The sequence below is a fragment of the Martes martes genome, assembly GCF_963455335.1.
Source record: "Martes martes genome assembly, chromosome: X".
Classification (NCBI taxonomy): domain Eukaryota; kingdom Metazoa; phylum Chordata; class Mammalia; order Carnivora; family Mustelidae; genus Martes; species Martes martes.
Genome location: NC_137897.1, coordinates 82,733,324 through 82,758,612, shown reverse-complemented (window position 1 = coordinate 82,758,612; position 25,289 = coordinate 82,733,324). Strand labels below are relative to the sequence as shown.

Here is a 25,289-nt window from a genome sequence, read left to right as displayed (position 1 = left end):
TGTTTCATTTGCCAACACTGATCCCCTTCTCTTTTGGAAATTCTTCTCTTTGCTTTTGTTCCCATGAGGTGGCACTGGATTCTCATTCTGTAGTCCCTGACCATTTCCATCTCTCTCTTTGGCTCACTCTTCTTGGAGAGCCTCCCAAGAATCACCATCCTCAGCCCATTTCCCTCTTGGACACTTTGCCTACCTCAGTGCTGTGTCTCTATCATATAGTCTCCTGCTGGATCAAATCCTATCTTGAATTGTTTAGTTATTCTCTATTCAATGACACTGTGGGGCATGGCAAGGCATTTGGATTCCATCCCCCAGGCCTGAGTTGATGATACTCCTGTGGAGCTCACTCAACAACATCAGGAAGAAAAGGGACCATCTGTACCCTGAGGAGCAAGTGGCTCCTTTCTCCAATGAGAAGGGGACCAGGGATGAGATGCTGCTTTTGGGTCATTTGTTTTTTTAGTTTTTATTTTAGTTCCAGTTAGTTAACACATACCCTTTGGGTTATTATTAAGAAGGGGCAGAGGGAGTGTTTGTAACTCTAGTGAATGGATGCTTCTGTCGCAACAGAATGCGTACAACAGAATCTGTACATTCAAGAGAACGCAAGGTTGACCTTGTGTACAACAAAGGAGAGACAGAAGGGGATTGGGATGGGGGTGAGAAGAGGGCCTTGACCCCCTGCCATTAATGGCAGAAGGATACCCAGAGGTTTGGGTGTGAACAGCTGCTACCACCATTACTAGGAGGACCCAAGACTCACTAGGCTTGCCTCGAGAGCATTCGCTGACATCATGGCTGCTCCTGCTGCCACTGCTTTACTTCAGGCCCTCTTTGTCCTCCTCCAATACCAAAACTTGTCAAGGTATGTGTGAATGGGTGACAAGGGGGCTGAGATCCCGAGCCCCTCGGCCTCTGGGTCCTTTTGTGTCTGGCCCCAAGCTGGTTCATCTGCTTATTCTAGTGGGCCATACAAATTGTGGCATTTTTCACGATATGGAAAATGTGGGGACACACTAATCTCAGGAATCCCAGTAGCCTCCTGACCAGCCTTCCTGCCTCCAGTCTCTTCACTTCACTTCCCTCCACTCCACCTCCATATTGCTGCCCAAGGTTCCAAAACACAACTCTCACTTGAAATGTATCTCATCACCTTAAACCTACTACCTTCTCATGTCACATAAACCCTTTAGGGCCTGGACTCAACCTACAGCTCCAGGCATATCTCCCACTAGCTTGCCTGTGCCCTCCTCCCATCCCTGCCCCTCTCCTTATGCTCTAGCAATGACACAGAATTTTCAGTTTTCCAGAGATGCCACGTTCTTTGATCACTTCCTAGCTTGTTCTCTCTGGCTGAAATGCCTGCAGCCAACTCTGCCCACCGGATGAACTGCTACATGCTGGTGGGATAGCTCGTGGACAGCATAACCCACTGACAGATGACAGCCATTCATTGCAGAACAGGGCTAACACAGGTCCTGCCCTCTTGCAGCTTATAATCTAACAGAAAATAAGACATAAATCAAATAATCATACACATGAATATGAGTGGAAGGTGTGATAAGCACTATGAAGGGAAAGTGCAGAGAGTTATCAAAACATAGAATGTTCTGGATCAGTGTGTGGGTAGGTAGGTGTGAACGTGTACTCCTGTGACCAATCGGTTTCAGAAGCTGGAGAGCTTCTCTGAGGAAAGGACCTTGGCTGATGACTAGAATGACATTCCTTTTGACCAAAGTACAGGCTGACTGGCTTGACTGACTGATGGACAGATGGACTGACTCGCTGGCTGAGGAGCTGTCTGACTCACTGATGCCCCGGCTCACAAGCTGGCTGCAGGACAGGCAGAATGCCTAATAGCCTGACACCCTGACTGGTTAGCTGCCTGGCTGGCTGGCTGGCTGGCTAATGGATGGATCAGAGGCAGAGAAACCAGCTGGTCAACTGACTTAGCTGTCTGACTTCGTTTCAGTTTCCCTTGCTTATCTCTTACCCCAAATACAACCTGATATGGGTAATGAAACAGCATGAAGGTGAAACCCCACGCTCAGAGAAGGCCATGGGCATCCCCAGCTGGCTCAGTCCAGCACATCAGGAGTCCGTCCTCTGCATGCCCACATGGCCAACTGGGGGGGACACCCCAGCATGGGCCAAAAGGAACTTGTCAAAGGAACACAGATGTGCTTTTCACCAGCAGGTGTAAAAATCAAATCAAAGGCAGGCAAGCAAAGAGGTTGGATAGGTTTTCTTAGGAACCTTCAAAGACATTTTATTTTAAATAGGATTTTAACAATCGTGATGTCTAATGTAATGCTTGTCCCTACAGAAAGCACTAGAGCAATAAAGCTCAAACATGAGAACAGGAGACACACCGGGCCACAAGAGATCCCTTGGGACATTTCTTTGATGGTTTCTTTTCCCCCTTATGTGCTTCTGTGGTAATGGGGTATGGTCATGGCCCACTGGTGTGTCAGTCCCAGACAGCTGTCTCTTGGAGAAAGAGCTCTGCAGTATCTCACGGTCAATCCACTAATAGCAAGTAAGCAGAGTGAAAACTGTAACCAAATACGCCCAGGCCATCTTCAAACGTTACTGGAGAAAAGGGGGTGGGGTTGGAAGCATGGCCAGCCATGAGAAGGTAGAGCAGGGATTAATTTGCTATGCCCCAGCCCCATCTCCTTCGTGGGGTTCTCAGAGTGTGCTGGGAATTCACAGGCATCCTGCACTCTGGGATGCCAGCTAGGGAGGGGACTGTTCTTGGGGTAGCCTCAGTACACTCTAGCATCTCTGAAAACTGGAAAAAGGTGGGAATCCAGGGACACAGAAGGGCAAGGGTACAAGATGATGGTCCTTGGGTCCCAGGGAATTTGGGGTCTTGCCTCCAGGGCCCTGGGGAAGGCTAACCGGGCATAACCAGCCAATCTGGAAACAAGGCAGATTATCGCTGTGAGGTGGTGGTTCTCAGGTCAGACACACATTACAATCCCCTGGGAAGCTTGAACAACCTATATACCCCAGCCCCACCCCCCCCCAACATTTTAGTTTAAATGGCCTGAGAGGAAAGGCCCAGGCAACCAGTGGTTTTTAAATCTCCATACATGATTCTAATGTGCAGCCAGAGCTAAGGACTACTGCTCTGAGTGAAGACTCTTAGCTTCACCAGGGCCTTCCAGAATATTCCCAGGCCAGAGTGGCATATCTAGGAGGAAATGAGCCAAGTCTGGTTTCTAACTTCCATGCTCCTAGTTAAGGGAATTCAGACATTCTTTCTTCAGTATACCTTATGCGGTGGCGTGCTGGGAAACATTAAACAAGTTCTATGAAGTCCTGATGGGTATTCTTTGTCAATTTCCCAAACCCCGCCCCCCCAATCCTTCCCTTTGTTCATATATATGGAGAGAGGTACCACTCAGTAAACACAGACACTGCTGATATGGGGTGTCTCCAGGAAGCTTCCTTAATCCCTGAGCCAGAATTGATTTTGCCCTCCTCTGTATCCTGATATGCTCTTGGTACCTCTTTTTTGGCACCCACTTTGGGAATGCCACATATCGGCATACTTCTTTCTCTTCTACAGAGAGCTTCTAGAGGGAAAGGAGCCATGTTTTTCTTTTCGTTTCATGCTTGTACCTCCCATTGGGTTTAGTTGCTTCCTAGCAACACTGAGTTCATACTAAATGACCTTCAGATAGAAGCCTAGATCTTTTTTTTTTTTCCTCCCTCAATCTTTCTCTTTTTCTCCCATCACCGTATCCCCGATCCTGGCTCTGCTGCTTTATCTGTGAAAAGTATAAATAACCATCCTGTCAATTTCGTAGGGCACCGCTTTGTAGCGATACACATAGCAGACATCTCTGATTCCAGATGCATCTGATCTTATGTAACAAAACTTGGGGGTGAGCAGCACGTTTCTCAGTTAAATCCTATCTTTTTTTTTTTTTAAGATTTTTATTTATTTATTTGACCGACAGAGATCACAAGTAGGCAGAGAGGCAGGAAGGTAAGCAGGCTTCCCGCTGAGCAGAGAGCCCCATGTGGGCTCGATCCCAGGACCCTGGGATCATGACCTGAGCTGAAGGCAGAGGCTTTAACCCACTGAGCCACCCAGGTGCCCCAATCCTATCTTTAATGTAAGGGATGAGAGTTTCCTACTTGAAGGACTCTCACAGTTATGTTAGTTTCCTGTTGCTTCTGCAACCAACCAACACAGGCTTAGTGGCTTAAAGAAGACACACCTGTTCTCTTACACTTCTGGAGGTCAGAAGTCTGACTCAAGCGTCATTGGGCTAAAATCAAGGGTTGACAGAGCTGCGTCCCTTCTGCAGGTAACCCACAGTCCTTGACTCATGGGCCCTTCCTCCATCTTCAAGGCCAACAAGGTCCTGCAGAGTCCTTTTCACCTCCCATTATTCTGACCTTCTCTTCTACCTCCCTCTTCTACTTATAAGGACCCTTGTGATGACACAAAGCTTACCTGGATAATCCAGAACAATCCCCCTATCTTAAGGTCATCTGATTAATTCCATCTGCAACTCTAATTCCCCTCTGCCATATCACATGGCGTATTTACATGTTCTGGGGATTAGGGCACAGGCATCTGTAAGAGCGGGCCACAATTCTGCTTAGCAGAAACATTCTAATGCAAAATGGATAATTCTCCTGTGGTTTTTCATATGCACTGTATTGCCTGCTGCAAGTGGGGCGTACCTGAACTATCTACCACTTGACAGTTGCATTGCTCACCCAACCATGTGCTGTTTCCCACTCAGTAGACTGCAACCTTCTCCTAGCCCCCTCCATTCACCCATGCGATGTCCTGTTTATCCTGTAATGCGGTCTCTCATCTCTCCACGCACCCGCCATTTGGCCACTCTGTGTGCTGTGTGCATAGCCCCAGTCTTCAGTGTAACCATGATATAGGCAGCAGGCAGTCACGGTTAAGTATAATAAGCCAGGTGCATCGTGTGTACAAGAGGGGAACGTGTGTGGGCATTTGTGCGCATGTGCTTGGTGAGTCTGTATATTTCACACTGGCTCTTTCTCAAGACCACTGCTGTCCATCCAGCTCAGGCCCTGCTCTTGTCACTTAATCCCTGCGCTAGGGCCAGCATCCCCTCCTCACCTCCCTGGCTTCACACTAGCCTTGCCTTCAAAGCTTTTAGCCAGCTTATTCTGCCCACCCTCAATCTCTTCAATTTTTTTTTTCTCATAAGTCTCCTCTCCAGCCAGGCAACTATGCTTATCGACCTGCACATATGGCTTGCTTATTTCTGTGCTTGCTCTCTGCCAGTGAACACAATCCCACTTCTTTCTGCTAATCCGTGCCTATCACTTCAAGATCGAGCTTAAAACATGCTCTTGTGGAAGTCAGTTCTTGTTAACCCCTTCCCATTCTTTTGTTCCATGTTCTGCACCATACTCACCTGCAAAATTTACTTCATGTTAACTTTTCTTCATTGCTATTTTGCTTTTCAAGAAAATAACAGGTCTCATTCGTTTCGTACTTACTATGTATCAGGCAGTGTGCTGAGACCTTTTGCCTACATTTTCTCATTTAACCTTGAAAAACCACCTTTTGAGATAGGCATTCCATTGTGCAGTTGAGGAAATCAGTGTTCACGGAGGTTAAGACACTTTTTCAAGGACACACAGTTTAGGAAGTGGAAGAGCTGGGAGCTAAACCTGGTCTGTCAGATTCCAGAGTTCCATACATGTTCTGATGTTGTGTTATTAAGGGAGGTTGTGTGTCTTTGTGAGACTAGTCTCCCCAGTAAAACTGTGGTTCCACCTGGGCAGCATTCATGCCCACACCAGTTGCTGGATCGCTCCTAGAAATGAGAATAGTGCTCCTCACTCAGTTAATACCCACTGACCCTGCTCAGCTTGGTTCCTCTCAGATCTCTGGACCCAGGGGTCAGTGGTTCTCAAATCTGGCTACACTATAGTATCACTTGGGGAACTGCAAAGTAAATAAATCCTGATGCCCAGGCTGCACCCTGACCAATTTGATCACAACCTCTGGAAACAGGACCCAGGCATCTGCATTTTTAAGATGTTCTCAAGGAAAGTCTGTTGGGCAGTCAGTGTTGAGAATGACTCATACAACATAGGAGAAGAGTCATCCGGAAAGTTGTTTCTCTGTTTTAAACCCTTTTTATTTCTCAGGAAGCCATATCTACACTGCATGTCTTATCTTTCCTCTCCCTTCCATACCTGTCCACCCGGCTTTTTACCCAACAACACTGGCGGAGGGCAGTGATCATTCGTGGAGGAAGTAGCCACAAGCTAATTAGGTATCAGCTCCAGGTGGGTTCCTAAACCAACGTGAATGCTGGGAATCACAGGCGGAAAAACTAACATATTAAAGCTTTCTGAGTTTCACAAAGACAAAAATAAATAACTTGGTCTTTTAGAAACAGCAAATAGTGCATCTCTGAATTTGCTAACAACATCACCCCCCTGGGAAATCCTTTAGGAAAGGAAAATTGCATCTACTCTAACAACTTCAGCCAGCAGGCAAGCAAGGCTGCCCCCATCCCCACACTGGTGACTTGGGTGTTCAACAGGAGAGCCACGGAGTGGATGGCTGATCATGGCTGCCAGACCCTACACAGGTAATAGGCGCTTGCCAGTCTGAAGGAGCTGATCTGTGGGAAAGGTTCTAAGATTCTGGAAGCGCTAGACTCTGGGAGGTCAGATGTGGACTGTCAGCCTGTTCCCCGTCTCCCCAGGCCTCTGTGGGTCCGTCCACATATTCATGCACCCCCTACTCCATGATTCCAAGTGTGTATGCCTATAGCAGGGCTCCCCAGCTGGTGTGCGCATATCCCTTCAGCCTCTGGGGTGGCCAGACAGGGCCTGGGGAGGCCATAGTCTCTGGGGCTGGACCATTTATCCTATCATTCTGCATGAATGTCATTTTTTGTGTGTGCTGTGACATAAGAAAGATTGGGAAGCCATGGCCTGGGGGTAGCTCCAAGTCCAATTGCCCTGCCCTCTGCTAAAGACCCCTTGTGGGTTGATCTGACACTTCCTAGCCTTCCCTAGCACCGGCTGACCATAATATGTGGCCAAGACAGCATGTCCCACAGGGCTGAGAAAGAAAAGAAAGATGAACCCAAAGGGGCCCAGGCTCTGAACCACTTAAGAATCACTGACCCTCACTGGAAAGGCTCAAACTCTCCTTCTCAAGTTTACTCCTCTCTCTGTTCCTAAGGCCTGTCCCTGGAGAGGAGTAGCTCCTCAAAGTGGGGCTTACCTTGGCATCCATGATGCTGGTCTCCACCCGGGCCACGCCCTGGTTCTCCCGGAACAGCTGGATCTTACTGATCTTGCTGAACTCGGATAGCACAGTGGTGAGGTTGGTTTTGAGGTCAATAACATGGCTGATGCCATGACGGGGTCCCACCAGGAGAGTGGTGGCTGACTGCTTCTCATCCTGAGGACCGAGTGTGGCGGGCAGCATTCACAGAGAGAAGGGCAGAGGAGGTGGCAGAGGAGGTGGGAGGAAATAGAAAACAGGCATTGAACCGGTTCTGTTGGGAGGTCTGGAAACATTTGGGGCTTAGGGCCAGCGCAGGGGGACAACTATGAGGGGCAAATGGTCTTGGAACGCTCCTATTCCCAGGGCAGGCCCCGGGTCACTGGATGCCTTAGCCTCAGCAACAGGCTGAGTGAGGTGGTTCATGATAGGGCTGGCTCTAGCAAAATCAGGAAATAGGGGAGGTTTGTGTTTTAAAGGTTTGCAGTGTCCTTTTCCCCACCAAGCCCCAGGGGCTTTCCATTTGTCGCTGCGGGCCACTCGGTACCCCAACCCAGTGTTCTGCCCGAGCAAGTGGCATCCTGTGTCTGGTCTTCACTTCCTTGCCCAAGAGCCACCTAAGCTTGCACTCCGCATCTGGTGCCAAAAGTTAGGCAGACAGTCACTCAGCCTGAGGTGTTGGAAGTCGACTGGGGGCTTAAGAGCAGGGTCGGGGGAGCCCCTCCCTGCGAAGACATCTGTTCTTTGGCAAAACAGCAGTCCTTTTTTAAAAAAAATTATTTTATTTTTTAAAGGATTTTATTTATGAATGTATTTGTTGGGGGCAGGGGATACAAGCAGGGGGAGCAGGAGAAGCAGGCTCCCCACTGAGCAAGGAGCCCAAAGCCGGACTCGTTCCCAGGTCTCTGCGATCATAACCTGAGCTGAAGGCACAGATCTGCTTAACTGACTGAGCCACACTAGCATCCCAGCAAAACAGCAGTCTTAGCCCAAAGGAATGACCTATACGAGTATCAGCAGTGGCAGGGGGGTAGACAGGGGTGGAGGGAGGGGAGTAGGCTTTCAGGGATCTGCAAGTACCAGTATGTAAATTCGTCCCTCTGCACCTGAGCACTATCAAGCCTGAGCCCTCTGCTGGCCCATTTTCTGGCATTAGCATCACCCCAAGGAACCTCTTTGGGTCTGCTATAGACACTTTGATAAGCGGCTTTCCATCAGTGTGACCCACGAGCATGACAGTGTGTTCCCCAGAGCATGACAAGCACCTGCATCCAGAAAGCAAGGTGATCTGAATTCCCTTCCACCGTGGCTCACTAGGGTGGACTAGCCTGGGGCGCAGATTTAGGGGGACCTCCCTGTGCACCACCAGGGAGAGGTGTTACTACAGTGGGGACCCTGGGCAGGTAGGGGGATGTATGCATACTCAGAAAGCCTGAGGTTGACGGGAGGAGGGGATGGGGGGGGCTGCAGGGGTAGGGGGAAAGGCGATGAGGCTGAGCAGGGGTTGGCAAACTCTGGCCTGGGGCCAAATCCAGTCCAACTCCAGCGTTTACACGGCCCACACTCTGAGAATGATTTTTACATTTTTAAATGGTTGGAAAAAATTCAAAAGAACCATATTTTCTGACATGTGAAAATCCCATGAAATTCAAATTTCAGTGTCCATAAATAAAGAGATACTGGAATACAGCCATGCTCATTTGTGTCTGCATCGTCTATAGCTGTTTTCATGCTATAATGGCAGCTACATAGTTGTGACAGATGCCCGCATGGCCTGCAAAGCCTAAAATATGCACCACCTAGCTCTTTCTGCAACAAGTTTGCTGAGCCCTGAAATCGAGGAAAGGGGACGCAGAACGGTCATGGAGGGATACTGAAAACAAATATGGCCTCCTACTTGACCATTTTACCAGAGGCAGGACTGGAGCACCATGGGGAGGGTGAAGGAGAAAGAGGAGGAAGAGAAAGGTCTTTAGAAGTGTTTGCTGACAGAGAATGCCACCCTAAAGCTCTAGTGGAGTCCCTCCTGCCCCCCACCCAAACCCAGATGCACGCAAGGGACTCCCTCCCCACCACGGCCCTCACTGACCAGGCCCACAGTGTTGAACAAAACGCCTGTGAAGGTCGGGAGTTCGTTCAGAATTCGAAGATACTGGAGCTTTGCCTGAATTGCAGAGCCCTGTGGAAATAACCCATGCAGGCATGTGAGAAGCCCGAGTTGCACAGGAAAAGCAAACCTGTGTTCTCAGGAAGGAGCGTCAACATCTTAGGACGGGCGCTAGTCAGACGCGTCAGCAAGCCGCACTGGGTGTGTGAGGAGACCCTCAGGAAAACTGCAGGAAGGTTCCAGTTTGGACAACTCTTGCCTCCAGCCATCCTGTTTCCCTTTCTAAACCCTCCTCTGACCTCCTGATCCTCCTGCCTTAAAAACCCAGCTTACTCATTTTGTTCTCAGGGTCATTTCAACACCTCTCCCTAACTCAGATGTCCCACATCGTCTGCACCTCTGTCCTGAGATCCCCTCCTGCCGCCTTGGTACCAGCCATCCCCAGCCGGGGTCCCAATCAATGCCTTTATTCCTGAGCACCCCTAAGCCTCAAGCCTGCTCTTCCTCTGCCATCCCCTCATAGAAAAGTCTCTCGAAACGGTACCCACTCCCCCTTGGCCTTTGAGCCAGAAACCTGTATCACACTGGGCTCCCCTCACGTCCTCTCACCTGACGGCCACCAGCCACAATCTCACCTTGACTGGCTCTCCTAACTTCCTCTCTGACCTATCCATACTCCTTTCCCTCAACCCCTCCGCACTGTTCTAAGGCAGAGCCTAAAACAGCAGTTCGATCCTGTCAGTCACCTGCTTAAATCCTTCTGTGGCTTCCCGATGCCCACAGGATGTCCTATCCCGATGTCCATGGCACACGACGTGCTCCAGAAACTGACTCCTGCCAGCTTCTCTGGCTTTCTCTCAGGGCCCCCCTCCTGAGGCATGTGCCTTGCACTCTCTGTACTTGCTTATGCCGAACTATTTGCATTTCTTTCCATGCACAATGTTCTCTTATACCCCCACAGCCTTGTACAGATGGATCTGCCTGCCTGGGAAAGTCTTCCTCCTCCTCCCGCCTCCCCCTCATCTAGACAAACCCCTATCTGTCTGTCAAGACCCAGATCTGGCATCAAACGCCCAATTCCTGGCCTTTCCTACCTCCCTAAGGCTGGGCTGGGTGTTCCTCCTCCTCCGTGTTTCCAGAGCCCCCACGCCTGTTGCATGGTGTTGTGACTGACTGTCGCTCTGTGTTGTGACTGTCGTGTTTCCCCACTAGCCTGTGCCTGACTTAAGCTTGGGGAGCAGGCAGGCCTTTTTCATCTTTGCCTCTCCAGCCCAAGCACTAGGGGTGGGGGTGTCCTCAAAAAAATGTGTTTGCTGAGGAGGGAGCGCTGATGTTCTCCCTCTGGGAGAAAAACAATTTGATTAAATATGCACAGCAAGGTACGCCTGGCTTAAGTCTCTGGGGAAATTTGCATCTTAAAAGAGAAGCTTGTGGGTAATACAGGGAATCTGGAAGGGTAGTATATTGGTGGGGGGGCCACTGTGTCCTTTGTCTGCATCTGTATGCTGATTCTGGTGCCTTTAACCACTCCTCCTGCCTCTTGGGCAGGAAGCAACCAGAAGACTGAGAAGGGCTTGAGACCTTCAGGGCTGGAGGGGTGGGGACTGGGAGTCCCTCAGACGGTACAGGGTACTGCAGTGAGGTGAACTCTCGACTGGCTGCCCAGTGACCCATTCTCCAGGTCAGGCCGTGTCCCACCGGGCTGAGCTTTCATGTCCCAGAATTCCCTATTCCCCACTTGACAGATTAGAAAACTAATGAAGAACAGAGCAGTCCTTTCCGTGGAAAACACGCCTCCCCAGAGTCCAGTGCTGTCCACACACAGCAAGTGCTCAATTGGCACAGAGGAAATGGGTGGAATGATCTGAGAACTGCCTCCTCCTGCATCTTGGTCCCTTTGCTTGGAGGATCCTGGGCTCCCCTGGTGATTTGCCCCTGAGCGGTCTCTGGGGGAGGCTCAGGCTTGGGGAAAAATCACTCTCCACCATCATCCCCCATATCCAGCCAAGCTGGAGGTGTACCTGAGTCAAAAAGAGTGTGTGTGTGTGTGGGGGGGGGGTTTCCCCCAGAAGACCAGACCTGCTGGGAAACCACACAGGAGAGCCCCACAGCCGCCAGTGCCTGAGCAGGGCGCCCAATGGATGACACTGGGTACCTTGGTGCCGCTGGAAGGATGTGTTTGGTGGGCCTTCAGTTGCTGAGAGAGAGACTTCCGGAGGTTCTTCTCCTTGATGCCCTGTAGGAGGGAGGGAGGAAGAAAGGGCTCCAGGCCCCATTCCTTCCTAAAAGCAAAAAGAAGAAAAGCAAGAAATAAGTGAGGGTGACAAAATGGGGCAGAGAAAAGAAGATGGTGAGGCAGAAATTAAATCTGAGAGGCGGAGGGATGCAGTGTGTAAGAGAAAGAGAGGGACAGGGCAAGAGAATTCCATTGGCCATGATTCCCTGGTAGAAGCTGGAGCTCAAAGGCATCGCGGTCTAGGGGAGGGGAACCATAATTCTCACTCCCACCCCAGGCTCTACATTCCTGGAAAGCATAGCACAGCTCAACCGTTGCATTTTCTCCCTTTACAGCTGTTTGCCCCCTTCCCAAAGGGCCCTGGCACAACTCACTCCACATTCTTGAGCGAGATCTTCTGACTAGGTCGAGTCGCCGAGACCGTGATATAGATGTGGAGGGCAGTGAGGCCCAAAAGCATCTCCGGCTTGGGGTCCATTCCAAAGCGTTCGCGGATAACATCGTTCCGACTCTGCAGGAGAGGGCAGTCCAAATCTGTCAGTTAAAACAGGTGTTCCCTCCCCCCAACCCCCTTCCAGCCCCCCTGCCCCATCTACTCCCTTGTATCCCAGAAAAGAATTGTGGTGTCAAGTAAGACATCCTAGTAAAGGGGGAGAGGAAGTTTCTCCCCTTGGGGGAGAGGCAACAGAAGAATCTTAGGTCTCGGGGACACTATTTTGCTTCATTTAGCAGATCCCGGACAGGCTTCACAGGGATAGATGCACACAATGGCAAGGCCCAAATGGGCAGAATATCTAGGTCACTGCAAAAGTGAGACACAACACCACTCTCTTTCTTTTGTCCTGTTCCAAGAGGCCCAAACTCACTCCCCAGCCATACAGGGATCCTCTACTAGCTCAGATGGGAATCAAGAGAGATACTGGAGGAGCTCTCCATAGCGCTCTGATCCCAAAGCCCAGGGTGAGAGATGGATCGCAGGGATGGGGCAGATATTCTGATCCTTGGGGTCCGAAGGTCAAAAGCAGCAATGAGTCAATCTTCTCTGTTATCCTAAAGGGGGTCCCCTGGAACTACTGGCTAAAGTTATGACAGCCCCCCAACCCCTAAGGGTCAGAGTCCCAGCTCTTGATGATTTAGCCTTGGTTAGACCAGTTGCCCATTTGGTTGAGGTGAAACCAGGATGAGCTGAGGGACTAGGGAGCCACAGTGGTATCACTGCAGCACAGGAGAGAGTGGAAAATGAATGTTTCATCAGTGATCATCTATGTAGAAAATCCAATGGAATCCACCAAATGCTTACTAAAACTAATGAGTTAGCAAGGCTGCAAGACATAAGAGCAACACACAAAAACCAACTGCATTTCTATATGCTTGGAACAAACGACTGGAAATTCAAATTAAAGGTCAAAACCGTTTATAATAGCATCAAAAATATAAAATATTTAGGGAATAATCTGTCAAAATAAGTGAAATACCTGTACAATGTAAACTAGAACATCCTGATGAAAAAAAACTAGAGAAGATCTAAATAAATGTAAAAATATACCATGTTCATGGGTCAGAAGACCTGGTATTAGTACGATGTCAATTCTCCCCAAACTGATCTATAGATTAAACCCAACCCCAATCATAAGCATGGCAGATTTTTGGTAGAAATTGACAAGCTAATTCTAAAATTCAATACAAAGGACCTAGAACAGCCAAAACAACTTTGAAAAAGAACAAAGTTAGAGGATAATTGCTACCTTATTTTAAGACTTACAAAGCTACAGCAATCAAGAGTGTGATGTTGGCATAAAAAATAGACCAGTAGATCAATAAAGAGTTCAGAAATAGACCCACACCTTTATAGACTGATTTTTGACAAAGGTGCAAAGACAAGACAGTGGGGGAAAGGATAGTCTTTTCAACAAATGGTGCAGGCACAGCTGGATATCCATAATACGAGAGAGAGAGAGAGAGAGAGAGAGAGAGAAATTGAGTTGATACCTTGTACCGCATAAAAAAATTTTGTCAAAATGGATCACAGACCTAAATCCAAGATCTAAAATGCTAAAACTTCTAGAAAAAAAGAGAAATTTCCTGTGACCTTGAGTTAGGCAAGGATTTCTTTGATATGGCATCACAAGCATGATCTGCAAAAGCATTATCCATCAAAGAACACACCAAGAAATTTGACTTCATCAAATTGGTCCATGGAAGACACTGTTCAGAGAATGGAAAAAGAAGCCACAGACTGGGAGAGGAAACTGCAAATAACATATCCAACAAGAAACTTGTATCCAGGAAGGAAGTCTCATAACTCAGTAACAAGAAGACAAAAAAAAACCAATAAAAAAGTAGGCAAAGGATTTGAAAAGACACTTCACCAAAAAAGATGTACGATGGCAAACAAACACATGAAAAGACATTTAGCATCATTACTTGGTGGAAAATGCAAGTGAGATACCACTGAATACTATCAAAATGACTAAAAAAAATTACTAACAATACCAAGTACTGATGAGGATGTAGAGAAACTGGAACTCTCATACACAGCTGGTGGGAATGTAAAATGGTACTGCCACTTTGGAACACAGTATTGGAGTTTCTTTTTTAAAAAGGAAAGAAAGAGAGATCTCCTGTATGATCAAACCATTCCATTCTTAGGTATTGACCCAAGAGAAAAGAGAGCACATGTCATACAAAGACTTGTGCATGAATGTTCACAGAAGCTTTGTTCTAGTAGCCCAAACCTGGAAACACCCCAAACGTCCATCAGCAGAGGAATGGATTAAAACATTTTGGTACATCCACACCATGGAATGCTACTCAACAATAAACAGGAATGGAGTAATGAAATACATAACAAGGGCAGATCTCAAAATCATTAGGCCGGGTGAAAGAAGTCAGACCAAAATAAATGTACATCCCGTATGGCTTCATTTATATAAAAACTCAAGAAAATGTGGGCTCATCTATAGTGACAGAAAGTAGCTCATTTGTTGCCTGGGGGTTAGGGGTGGGGAGGGGATGACACAGAAGCCTGATATGCTCAATATCTTGATTGTGGTGATGGTTTCATGGGTATAAACTTATGTCAAAACCTATCAAATGGTTGGGTTTTTTAATTTATTTTTTATTTTATTTACTTATTTGACACAGAAAGAGATCACAAGTAGGCAGAGAGGCAGGCGGGGGGGAGGGGAGCAGGCTCCCCGCTGAGCAGGGAGTCCGATGCGGGGCTCGATCCCAGGACCCTGAGATCATGACCTGAGCTGAAGGCAGATGCTTAACCCACTGAGCCACCCAGGCGCCCAAATGGTTGTTTTAAATATGTGCAGTTTATATGTCAGTCAGACCTCAATAAAGCTGTCCTATATGAAAAAGAAGAAATTACAGGTGAAGTCCATATCATCACGAAGGGGAGGGACAGAGTAGACATGGTCTTGACTTACAAATTCCAAAACAATCGAGCCAAGATGATCCCTGAAAGCTTGGATGAAGAGATTTAGGGCCAATGAAATGAGAGCTAAACTTAAAAAATTCAGAGAGGAGCCACAACTCATTGCCCCCAGAGTGTTGGTGGAGGAGCCCAGGGCTGTTTGAGAAATGTTCCTCACGTCTGGGATTGTTAGAAGAGACAATCATGATGTCTGACATCATCAGAGATGAGTCTGGAGTTATTTTTCTCTTCTCATCAAGTACTCTGTACGTTCTATGGGCACCTAGGACTCAACACATCCCCAACTGATCCCATCTATTCCCCAAACCCATTCCAGAAACACCCTGTATTCCTTGACTTGCAGAATGAGACCACCTCTCCCAGACACGTATTGAGTCAAAGCCCATTGGTTCCACCTTTTCATTATCTCTTGAATCCCCTCCCCCATCCCCCGTATCCAAAACTGCCCCTGTTCTGGCCTCCCTCAGCACCTATGTAATCTTTCAAAGTTGCTCATATGCCCGGGCCTGCTCTCCTTTCCACATTTCTGTACCCCTGCTCTGTGGCAGAATTTCCTTACCCCTGGCTACCCCCCGAGAATCACCTGAGGAACATCAGCGTTTGGAGCACATTCCCACAGATTTTGATTGATTTGGTCTTGGGTGGAGGAGAATGCTTTTTTTCCCCAAATCTTCTCAGATAATTCTAAGTGCAGTTAGGGGTAAGACCCAATGCCCTAGAGCAGTGGTTCCCGAACAGCACTGGGCATCATAATCCCTTGGAGGGCTTGTTAAAACGCAGGCCTAAATCATTTTGTGCGTGTTATGACCTGCCAGGCCCTTCCCCACCTGCTTCCGGTCTCTCCCAGTTCATTTCTTTTTTTCTTTTTTTTCCTTCCATTTCATTTCTTATTGCTCCTCACCTCCTGTTTTGCACTCCAGGCATGAGAAATTGCCCACAGTTCTCTCAACGTCCCGTGCTGGTTCATGCCACCAAACCTTGGCAGATGCCCGTCCCTTTGCCTAGAATGCACACCTTCCACTCCCTCTCCACACACGGCCAATGTCCACTTATCCTTTGAGGCAAGAGCACACATGCCTCACTTCCTCTGTGAGGCCTCCCCTGGCTTCCTCCCAAGAAGAGTTGGCAAACTGCTTCTGGCTGCTCCTGGTGACATCCTACTCTGCCGTCATCAGAGGACCATCACGCTGTTTTATTATTCACTTGCGCATATGTCTGTCCATGAGATCTAGCAGGCTGGGACAATTCTTTGTTTATCTTGATGGCCAGCCCCTAGCACAGGGCCTGCTCTGGAGGGAGCACTCAGCGAATGTTTCTGAATGAACTGAGTTGGGCATCATCTCCTTACGGGAGCAAGGCATTGGGGATAGGGCCCCCCTGCTACTCAAATGGGCTTGGTAAACCTTGGGATACTGTGATGCTGACAGAGTGACATGGGTTGCCTGCTCCCCCAAACCGAGGAGCTCTGTCCAAACATCAAGGCGGGACTTGAGCCACAGCCAGCTCTGGTCACTGAGCTGAACAAGGTGGCTGTGGCCCACAATGGTAGCAGCAAAGGAGAGAGCCTTCAGAGCTACCTGGAGGTTGGAGTAACTTACATAGCGACTTCATAGTGATGGCAGAACAGCCTGACTGCTTGTTTGTCCATGGGTCTGTCTGTCTGTGTATCCCCAATCAGACTCTACCTGGATGTACAGGTACTCGAAAGCAGCAGGATCTCGACGCAGCAGTTCCACAGGGTCTTTGGGAAAGAAGCTTATTCGGAAGAGGCATTTCATTCCTTGGTAGTGTGTCCGCTGTACCACCTGAATCCCAGGGATGAGAGGGGTGAGCAAAAGAGATCTGGGAATCCGTGGCCCATGGCTGTAGCGGTAAGAGCCACACACACTTTGAGGTGTATCCTCAAGGCTGGGCTTGGGGCTGAGTGAGGTGGCTGCTTACCACTGCCTCCCACCCGATCCAGCTCAATTATCCTTTGAGGAAATGTCTTGCCTACCCTTCTGGTCCAAAGAGACTAGAATTTTTTTTAAAGACCTTCTAAAAAAAGATTGTATTTATTTATTTGAGAGAGAGAGAGAGAGAGAGCACGCGCACAAGCAGGGGCAGTTGGAGGGAGAGAGAGAAGCAGACTCCCTACTGAGCAGGGAGCCCGATGCGGGGCTTGATACCGGGACCCTGGGATCATGACCTGGGCCTAAGGCAGACTCTTGCCAGACTAAGCCACCCCAGGCACCCCAAACTGACTAGGATTTTTGAATCACTTAACCAGGACATGGCCTTTGTCAACAATGGGGTCTAAGGCTCAAGATACAAGATGGGAAGAGGGGGCTCCTGTTAACTTCTCCGACTCTTTTCTCGCTGTGGGGCTAATGCCTTCACCTTGCAGAGAGGCTCAGTGCCAGCAGAGTTAAGTGGCTGATGAAAAGCAAGTCAAGCTTTAAAACTCCATCTGGAGGTATAGGTGATGCAAGTTGGCCATGTATAGGTAACTGTTGAAGCCACCATAGGTCATGATGAGTCATGATACAATTCCTTCTACTCTTGCAGATGTTTGAGGTGTTTTTTTTTTTCAATAAAAAAGTTTAAAATCCCATTTAGAAAAAGAGACCAATTGGATTCAGAAGGCCTCTTGAGGGGCGGGGGTGGTGTGTAGGCCTCCCTTCCAAGCTAACAATCTTCCTTCTATAGGTAGGAACCCTTGAGGCTTTGGACGGCATTTGGCTAAGAGCTAACCTTGAAGAATTTTCTTTCCTAAAATCCTCTTGTGTGTGTGTGTGTGTGTGTGTGTGTGTGTCTGATTTGGGGTTTTGCTGCACGTCCGTTTAGGCATTTCTTCCCAATTGCCCCTCTCTAATTTCCTCCTTCCCTCTCTGGGAATCCTGGTTGGCCCCCCTGGTTCTTCCTGGTGCTTCCCCATTAGTGAAGTACCAGCCAGCATTTCAGGCTCTCCCCAGACTCTTTCTCCTACTCTGCCTTGAAAGTTGATGTGGGTGACATGCTGCCCATCCCCCACTTAGCCCATTCTCTGCCCATGCCTGTCCGGCCTCAGTAGACCCTACTTGTTGACCTTTTCATACTACAGCCTTCATCAGAAGGCCAAGTTTCCCCTTAGAGGCAGAGAAGTCTAGCAGGCAGGGCCTCCAGGAGACAGCAGGCTTGACACCGCTCTCCATCCCAGCATTCTGGGAGACAAGCCATGACTCACCACCCCACACCTTCCCCACTAGAGACCGAGACTAACAATCTTCATGCCCTTCTCAGGTCACGAGGAACATTGCCAAAAGCCCGCTGGATGTGGTTAGTATAGACCTTAACTGAGAACTGTTCATTTCTGGGGGCTGGCTGGCTGAGGAAATCATTATGAATTTTCCAGAAAGAGGACGCCCGGAGTCCTCTTCTCTAGTAGAGGCCACAGGCAGCTCCCAAGCCAGGCCGAAGGAGTTACTTACATAAGCCAGGGGCTGCTTGTCCTGGAGAAGCAGGAACTTGTGGTTCTGTTCTGGCCCAGCATACTCAAGGACCAGAGCAAAGTGCTCAATGTACCTCAGGGAAAGACGGTCCTGTAATGTTACCATCACATCCTATGGAAGAGAAGAGAGCCTTGAGACGGAGATACATTCCAGTTCTATACCACTCTTGGCACCAAACATGGGAGAGGGGGATCACACACCAAGAGAGATGGTCCTGGGCAGGAGGCGGAGGCTGGGAGAGTGACCAGACAGAGACACGGGCCTTTAGGGTGGCCCAGGCCTTCTCCAGGCTGAGGAGAGTAACCCATGAGTACTTGGTCTCTGGGGAACAGCAAAGGTGCAGGGTGGTAGACGGAAAGGTTTCTGAACTTGGCCTGGCCAGACATTTGGCAAAAGGTGGTCATGGCTCTCCCTCCCTCCTTGCAGTCAACAAAATGTTTTTGGAGTGCCTACCAAGTGCACCACTGAATAAGGAAGGCACGATGCTGGTTCTTCCCCCACCTTGCATAAGTCAGAACGTTCACTCTAGCTTGTCCATCAACCCTTTCCTCAGGAGTGTACAAGAGCAAGAGCCCCAATTACGTGATTAAAAAGTAGACTATTTCTGGATTCATAATCTAAATCGAATGACTTGAGTCACTGGCAAAATGTTCATTTTTGATCGTAGCTGGCTTTTGGAGATGATCAATTTAGCAACTTGAAAAATGTGTCCATGCAGAGGAACCACATCACGTGTCTTGTGTACAGTCATAAATCTGACTACATCGAGGCTCTGTCTGCTCTGCTGCCCTACTTTTAATATTAGGATGTCTGCAAACATGTCCTTGGGGGCTGCCCAGATGTCAGTTTTGAGACTTCTGCCATCTATTTGCTGTGACTGCAGCACACACACTGTGTGTGTGTGTTTGGGTGTGTGTTCATGGAGTCAGCACAACTCAGCCCCCAGAGGCCGGAGAACAGCCGGCACGGGAATGTGCAGCTCCCTTACAGCCAGAGTTGCCAAACAAGCCCCTCCGTGAACATTCAAGGACGCCAAGCCATTCAGACGTGAGGCTGGAAACTGGTGGGTACTTGAGAGTGTCTCTTTGTAGCATTCAAGTAGTTACAGAGGCGCGAGTGTGGCTGGAGCTCTGGCAGGGACAAATGAGGTTTTCTTTGCCGTTTAGCTGCCCTGGGATTGCGGATGGCCAAGCTGCTGATTGCCAAGCTGGTGTGACAAGTGGAACAGCCCCCATGCTAGGCTGTTGATTCAATACCCAGGTACCTCTCTCTGGGACAAGTGGCTTGGCAGCTTGTCTGAGTTCCAAGGAATGGCTGGCACACCTTTCCTGAGGTCAGGATGAGATCACAAGCCAGGGGATGCTGCTGTCCTGAAAGGCTGGGGGTACCCGGAGGCAACAATGTCATTGTGTCATTGGGTTGTTGTGAGGTCAGGGATGCTCGGAGAAGTCTCTGAGGGGAATGAGAGGAGCAAATGTTCTGGCATGGAGACAGAGCTTCAGAGGACATACTGATGAAGAGAAATGGCCACATCTGGAGGAGGAGCACTTGGACACCCCTGGGCGGCCTAGCTGGGCTTCGATGCCCCTTTCAGAGGCTGAGACCTCCAATAGGCCAGAGACCATCCCAGGATACCCTAAGGAATATGTTTTGGTCCTAGGCCCCTTGGGGGACCCACCCAGGCCTAAGCCTTCCAAAGAGACTCTCAGTTCCATCGACACGGGGTAGGTCTAGTGTTCTTTCTTTTTTAATATTTTATTTATTTATTTGACACAGAGAGAGGGATCACAAGTAGGCAGGGCAGCATACAGAGAGAGATCGAGGGGGAAGCAGGCTCCCTGCTGAGCAGAGATCCCGAGGCGGGGCTTGATCCCAGGACCCTGGGATCATGACCCGAGCTGAAGGCAGAGGCTTAACCCACTGAGCCACCCAGGCACCCCTAGGTCTAGTGTTCTATAACTTGGGTGCTACTGGTACTCTGGGCAGGACAATTCTTTGTCATTCAGGGACTGTCTCACTCCCTGCAGGATGCTCAGCATCTCTGACCTGGAGAGATTCAATGTCAGTAGCACCCCAAACCGTGGGATGACCCCAAATTTCTAAATGCTGTCCGGGAGGGGCTGAGAACCCTGGCTGGGAACTACCGGCGAGGCCGACCCCGAACACCTGATAATTCCTCTTAGAGAATTTTCCTGGCCCAGGGGTTTCCTTCTTTATAAGGTTGCCTTGGCCCCAGCCTGGGGACCTCAGGACGCCTTTGAGCCAAGTGGGTTTTCTGGGCAAATAGATGCTATCTCACTGGCTGCGTGGAAATTCATTCCGAGGATGGCATTCTCTTTTTGGAGGGGGTCCAGAAGAAGTAGGAGTGGTGATTTCTGTCCCAGATCTGAGTTGAACCTGGGGATTAATCGTTTCCTTGTCTCTCCTCCTCAGGACGAAGGGAATCACTGCAGCTTTTTGACAGCTGGCTGAGCTCTTAAGAGTCACAGCTCAGTAACTGTTCTTCCTGAGAAAGGAATAGCCAAAGGGACTGTTGCTGGACATTTCAAATCTTGGTTCAGTGCTTAAGATCCGGTGGTTATTTAAAAAGCAAAGCATGGCTAGGCTAATCTCCCAAGAGATTGTGTTTGTTGATTTCTGTGTGTAAATGTACATAGGTGTTATTGTAGCAATATAAATCACTTTTGCTTTATAAATGTTTTAATGATCTTCACGCTCCTTAGCTCCTGAGAGCCTTGAAAGACCCAGTATAACATGGACACAGAGTAGTACACAAGTAGGTGTATACACATAATGCACTCATGTTTGTGCACACATGCACATGCACACACACACACACACACAGACATGTGTAGCTGGGCACTCAGATTCTTGCCTCCCCCCCACACCCTCATCCAAGGGCTATGTGTTCCCGCAGCCTGGGGCTCACAGAGGCAGAAGCACCAAGGCCACCTTGTTCCCCAGCAGCAACTCTCCACAGACCCAGAGACACCCAGGAACCAGCAGCTGTGTGTGCCCCAGAGAGGGCAAAGGCTGACCCGAGAGAGAGGAGACTGTATGTACCTTAACAGTAGTCCGGCCATCAAAAGTGAATGATTTGATCTGCCCATTTTCTAAGAAGACCTTCAGGACATTGGGGATGAGGAGAAGAGCTTCTTTCTTCATCATTTTCTGTGAATAGGCAGGGAAAGGTCAAGGAGAGGGGCTCATTCGAAGGCAGAGGAAAGCCAGAGGAGGGGTATAGGAAGGAAGAGAAGGGAGTGAGTGAAGGAGACAGGGAGCCAAAGGTATGAAAGGACAAGGAGACAGAGGAAAGAACAGATCAGTGATCATGTTACCTGCAGACCAGAACCAAATGCTCTACGAAAACATTGGGCCACATCGAAAGTTCACCTTTCATTCGATATCATGGCGCACCCCCATTCTACTGCGGCTCAGCGTTCCACAACTAAGGGTGATGCTTGGCCCACAGAGACCACCGTACCCTAAACAGCAGATGGAAGGCCTCCTTAGGACCCATATCACTCACTTGCTCTTATATGCTGACCCTCCCCTTTCCACCAGGCCCTTTGCAGGCCGAGATCACGTCCATATCCGTGCCTTTGCTCTGCCAACCCCACAGTCTCCTGGGTCCTTTCTGACCCGGCCCCTGCCTACTTCTCCAGAGTCCTGTCTTGCCAGTCCAGGTACCCACCCTGCCCTTTCAGCCTGTATACCTCTGACAACTGATCATTCAGGGACCATGTCACTCCCTGCAAGACACTGCGCATCTCCGACCCTGAGACGCTCAATGCCAATAGCATGCCAAATCATCGGCATGCCCCACAACACCTTCCGACATTTCCCAAAGCCGAGAGGGGGCAGTACCGACCTTGATTGAGGACCACAGGCAAAGCCCGTGTTTGAACACCTGGTAACTTCTTAGCCAAAGTTTTCTCAGCCTCAGCCCAATGTCCCTTGATTTATACAGTGGTTAAGTTCTCCATAAATATGTCTTAAATAAAGACTGTTCTCTCTGCCTTCCTCTTTCCCTCTGTGGCCAGCTCCTACTCATCCTTCAAAACCCAGCTTAAATACCAACTCTTTAAAGTCTTGTCCAAACTCATCAGGCACTTGGACCTGGTGTTCCCATGTGTTCTCAGGGTAATGTCACACACCCCTCTTTCAGTGCTCTTAGCATATTTTTGAAGAATGTTTGTCTTTCACAAATGGTGAACTCGGCCCTATTCAATCTTTGTAGTTCTGACTTTAAGCAGAGTTCCTGGCACATAGTTGGTGCACAATACATGGGTGTTGAATATATGAGCAGTAGATACGTAACGTGTGCTTACTTGAATGATTAGAATCATCAGGAGAGTCCGATTGTTTTCCTGGGCCATCACCAGTTCTAGAGGAACCAAAAAGCTTTCTAAGATGGCCAGAAATTCTTAATTCAGTGGGCATTCATTGAGCCTCTTGTATATACCTCACACTATGCTAAGTAACTTCCATGAGGGCCAGGCAAAAAGAGAGGATTGGATTTGGTCTTATAATCTTGTTGTAGAGACCGGGCACGGCCGCGTGAATCCACTAGAAAGCAATTATAAACCAAAACTAAACCAACAGGTATAAGATGGGTAAGATTTCCTAGGTGAGGTGAATTAGATTTTGATCTAATGGTGGGAGTAGACTGTTAGAGAGACCAGAAGAACAGCAGTCTACATCTGGGGACCCTCACAGACATGAAGAAATGAACAAGCAAGTCCTCCTGGGTTGGGGTTCAGTTGGGGGTGGTGGGGAGTCAGGAGTGGGTATAATGTTGGGAAAACGTGGCTCCCTGGTTCTCGGCCTGATCCTGAGATGCCTTTCTCCCACCAGGCCCAGGCTGATGACACCCAGCGGTGGCACGTTTTATTTAGCACACTGGGTTGGACTCAGATAATCACTTAATTGATTTTGCTTAAAAATAGAGTTGGCTAGGAACGCCCACTGGATTTATTTGTGCTCTGGCTGCTTAATAAAGCCCCGGAACACCGAGGCAGAGGGAGGATGGGACAGTATTGGAGTCACCTGGGCCTGGACTCCCCTTGGTCCTGAGCAACGGTGAGGCTGCTAGGGTCCACACTGGTTGCACGGGGATGGGGGTTGTGACATCAGGTCACTTCCGGAGCACAGCTAGAGTGGGAAGACTGATGTCTGTCTGTCTGTTTCTGTCTTAGTCAAGGGCCTCACGCTGCACGTGGTGGCCTGTCCAGGAGTGACGGAAGGAACCCTGGGTGGGTCCCAGCCACTCTGGGGCACTTGCTTTGAGGTTCATCTGGGGTCGGGCCTTGATCTTGCCTGTGGCTAGCTGAGATGTAGGAGAGGGGAGTCATGTTGTGGGGAGGGGAGAGTGAGGAAGGGGGAGCGGAAGGGAAAGGCAGAGAGGGGAGGAGAAGAGAGGAGAGATGGAAGGGAGCTTTTCACTGGGTGGCCTGGTCTTGAGTGATTACTCTGTAACACTGAAAGGGGACAGTCTGTCCTTTCCAGATTCAATTTGCATCTCCTCTGGCTTTTCGAGGGCTCAGGACACACAGGTCCCCTTAGTGGCTTGGCCCTTGGAGTGTCCTTCATCATGGTCACCAACCTCCCACTTCTCTTGAACGTCTTCTGCTAGGACAGAGATGGAGCCCAAACACCAACTATGCAATGGCTTCTCCAGGGGGACCCTGGAGTCCCCTGGCTTCTCAGCCTTCCCTGAACAGGAATGGAAGAGGGCCTGGGCTGAGGCTGGGATGAGTGCCAGGGAAAAGGCCATGGAAGACACCTGTGTTCTCTAACCCTTCTTCTGAGTGGCTCTGTTTCAAAGAACTACACCAGTGCCTGGCACCCCACTGACTTCCCCGCTCGGGCTGGGCCTGCTGGCTTTTCTCAATGGCAGCTGTTCCTCTGTACAGATGGGCCATGGGCCTCCCGGGAGCCTAGCCCGCAGACGCCTGCAAAAGCCCACAAACGGCTGTTAGCTCAACTCTCCCCGCCCCCCACCCCCACCCCGACCTGGCTATCACGGACTTCTGCAGGCTCCTGGGGGACTCAGGCCATAATCCATGACTGCTTAACACACACCTCCCTGCTCTCCACCCATCTCTTCTCTGGGCTTATCTGGAGCAGGCAGCTCAGCTCAGGGAAACCCCAATAGAGCAATGAGAAAGACTGCGGGCTGGCCATGACCTCCCCCCACCCAGCCTGGCAGCTGCGCAGCAATGGATTGTCAAGGATCACCTGCTCGTTGAAACCATACCACCCAGTGGGGGACACTGTGTCGTCTCAACCCAAACCACTACCCCCCAGAGCCACCCAACATCACTGAGCAGTATCCAGGGGCAGGGAAGAAGTGTTTCTTTTGCGTCCCTTGCAGTGCTGGGGACACAGCAGGTGCCTAATGAAAGCTCTGTGACAACGAGAGTCTGTATCATTTCCCCCAGGCTGCTAGCTGGTGTCCTCTCGGGTCAAGCTGGGCCAGTGCAGGACCACTTTGATGCGAAGAGAGATTGATTTCACCAGCCGCTCTGGCTTGGGATCTTCAGAAAACCACTACCTCCTCCTTCCTGCTTCTGTCAAATAGCCCAGGGATGTTTGTGGAGCGCTGGCTCTGAGCCTGAGCTAGGCTAGGGAGGCCCACATATTCCTAACTCACTGCTAGCCTGGAGCCCTGTGATTCTCCCCGTCCAGCCCCATAAGGCCGCCCGCTCCACCCGCTCCAAAGAGCAGCAGATGAGCGCCTGCCCAGAGGGAGACCTCCAGGGCCGGGC

At 49.5% G+C, this 25,289-nt stretch overlaps 1 protein-coding gene across 1 annotated transcript in view; it reads right to left on the bottom strand.

Moving 5' to 3' along the window:
- FRMPD3 (FERM and PDZ domain containing 3) overlaps positions 1-25,289 on the bottom strand; it is a gene marked incomplete at its 3' end in the record, with an annotated part of 57,704 nt that overhangs the window by 16,226 nt on the left and 16,189 nt on the right. Inside the window, exons 5-11 of the mRNA XM_080795875.1 lie at positions 21,583-21,690; positions 18,499-18,630; positions 16,735-16,854; positions 11,979-12,115; positions 11,524-11,650; positions 9,351-9,440; positions 7,259-7,438 (exon numbers count right to left, since the gene is read on the bottom strand). Of these exons, the coding sequence (XP_080652001.1) occupies positions 7,259-7,438; positions 9,351-9,440; positions 11,524-11,650; positions 11,979-12,115; positions 16,735-16,854; positions 18,499-18,630; positions 21,583-21,690 (894 nt within the window). The remainder of the gene's footprint in view (positions 1-7,258; positions 7,439-9,350; positions 9,441-11,523; positions 11,651-11,978; positions 12,116-16,734; positions 16,855-18,498; positions 18,631-21,582; positions 21,691-25,289) is intronic.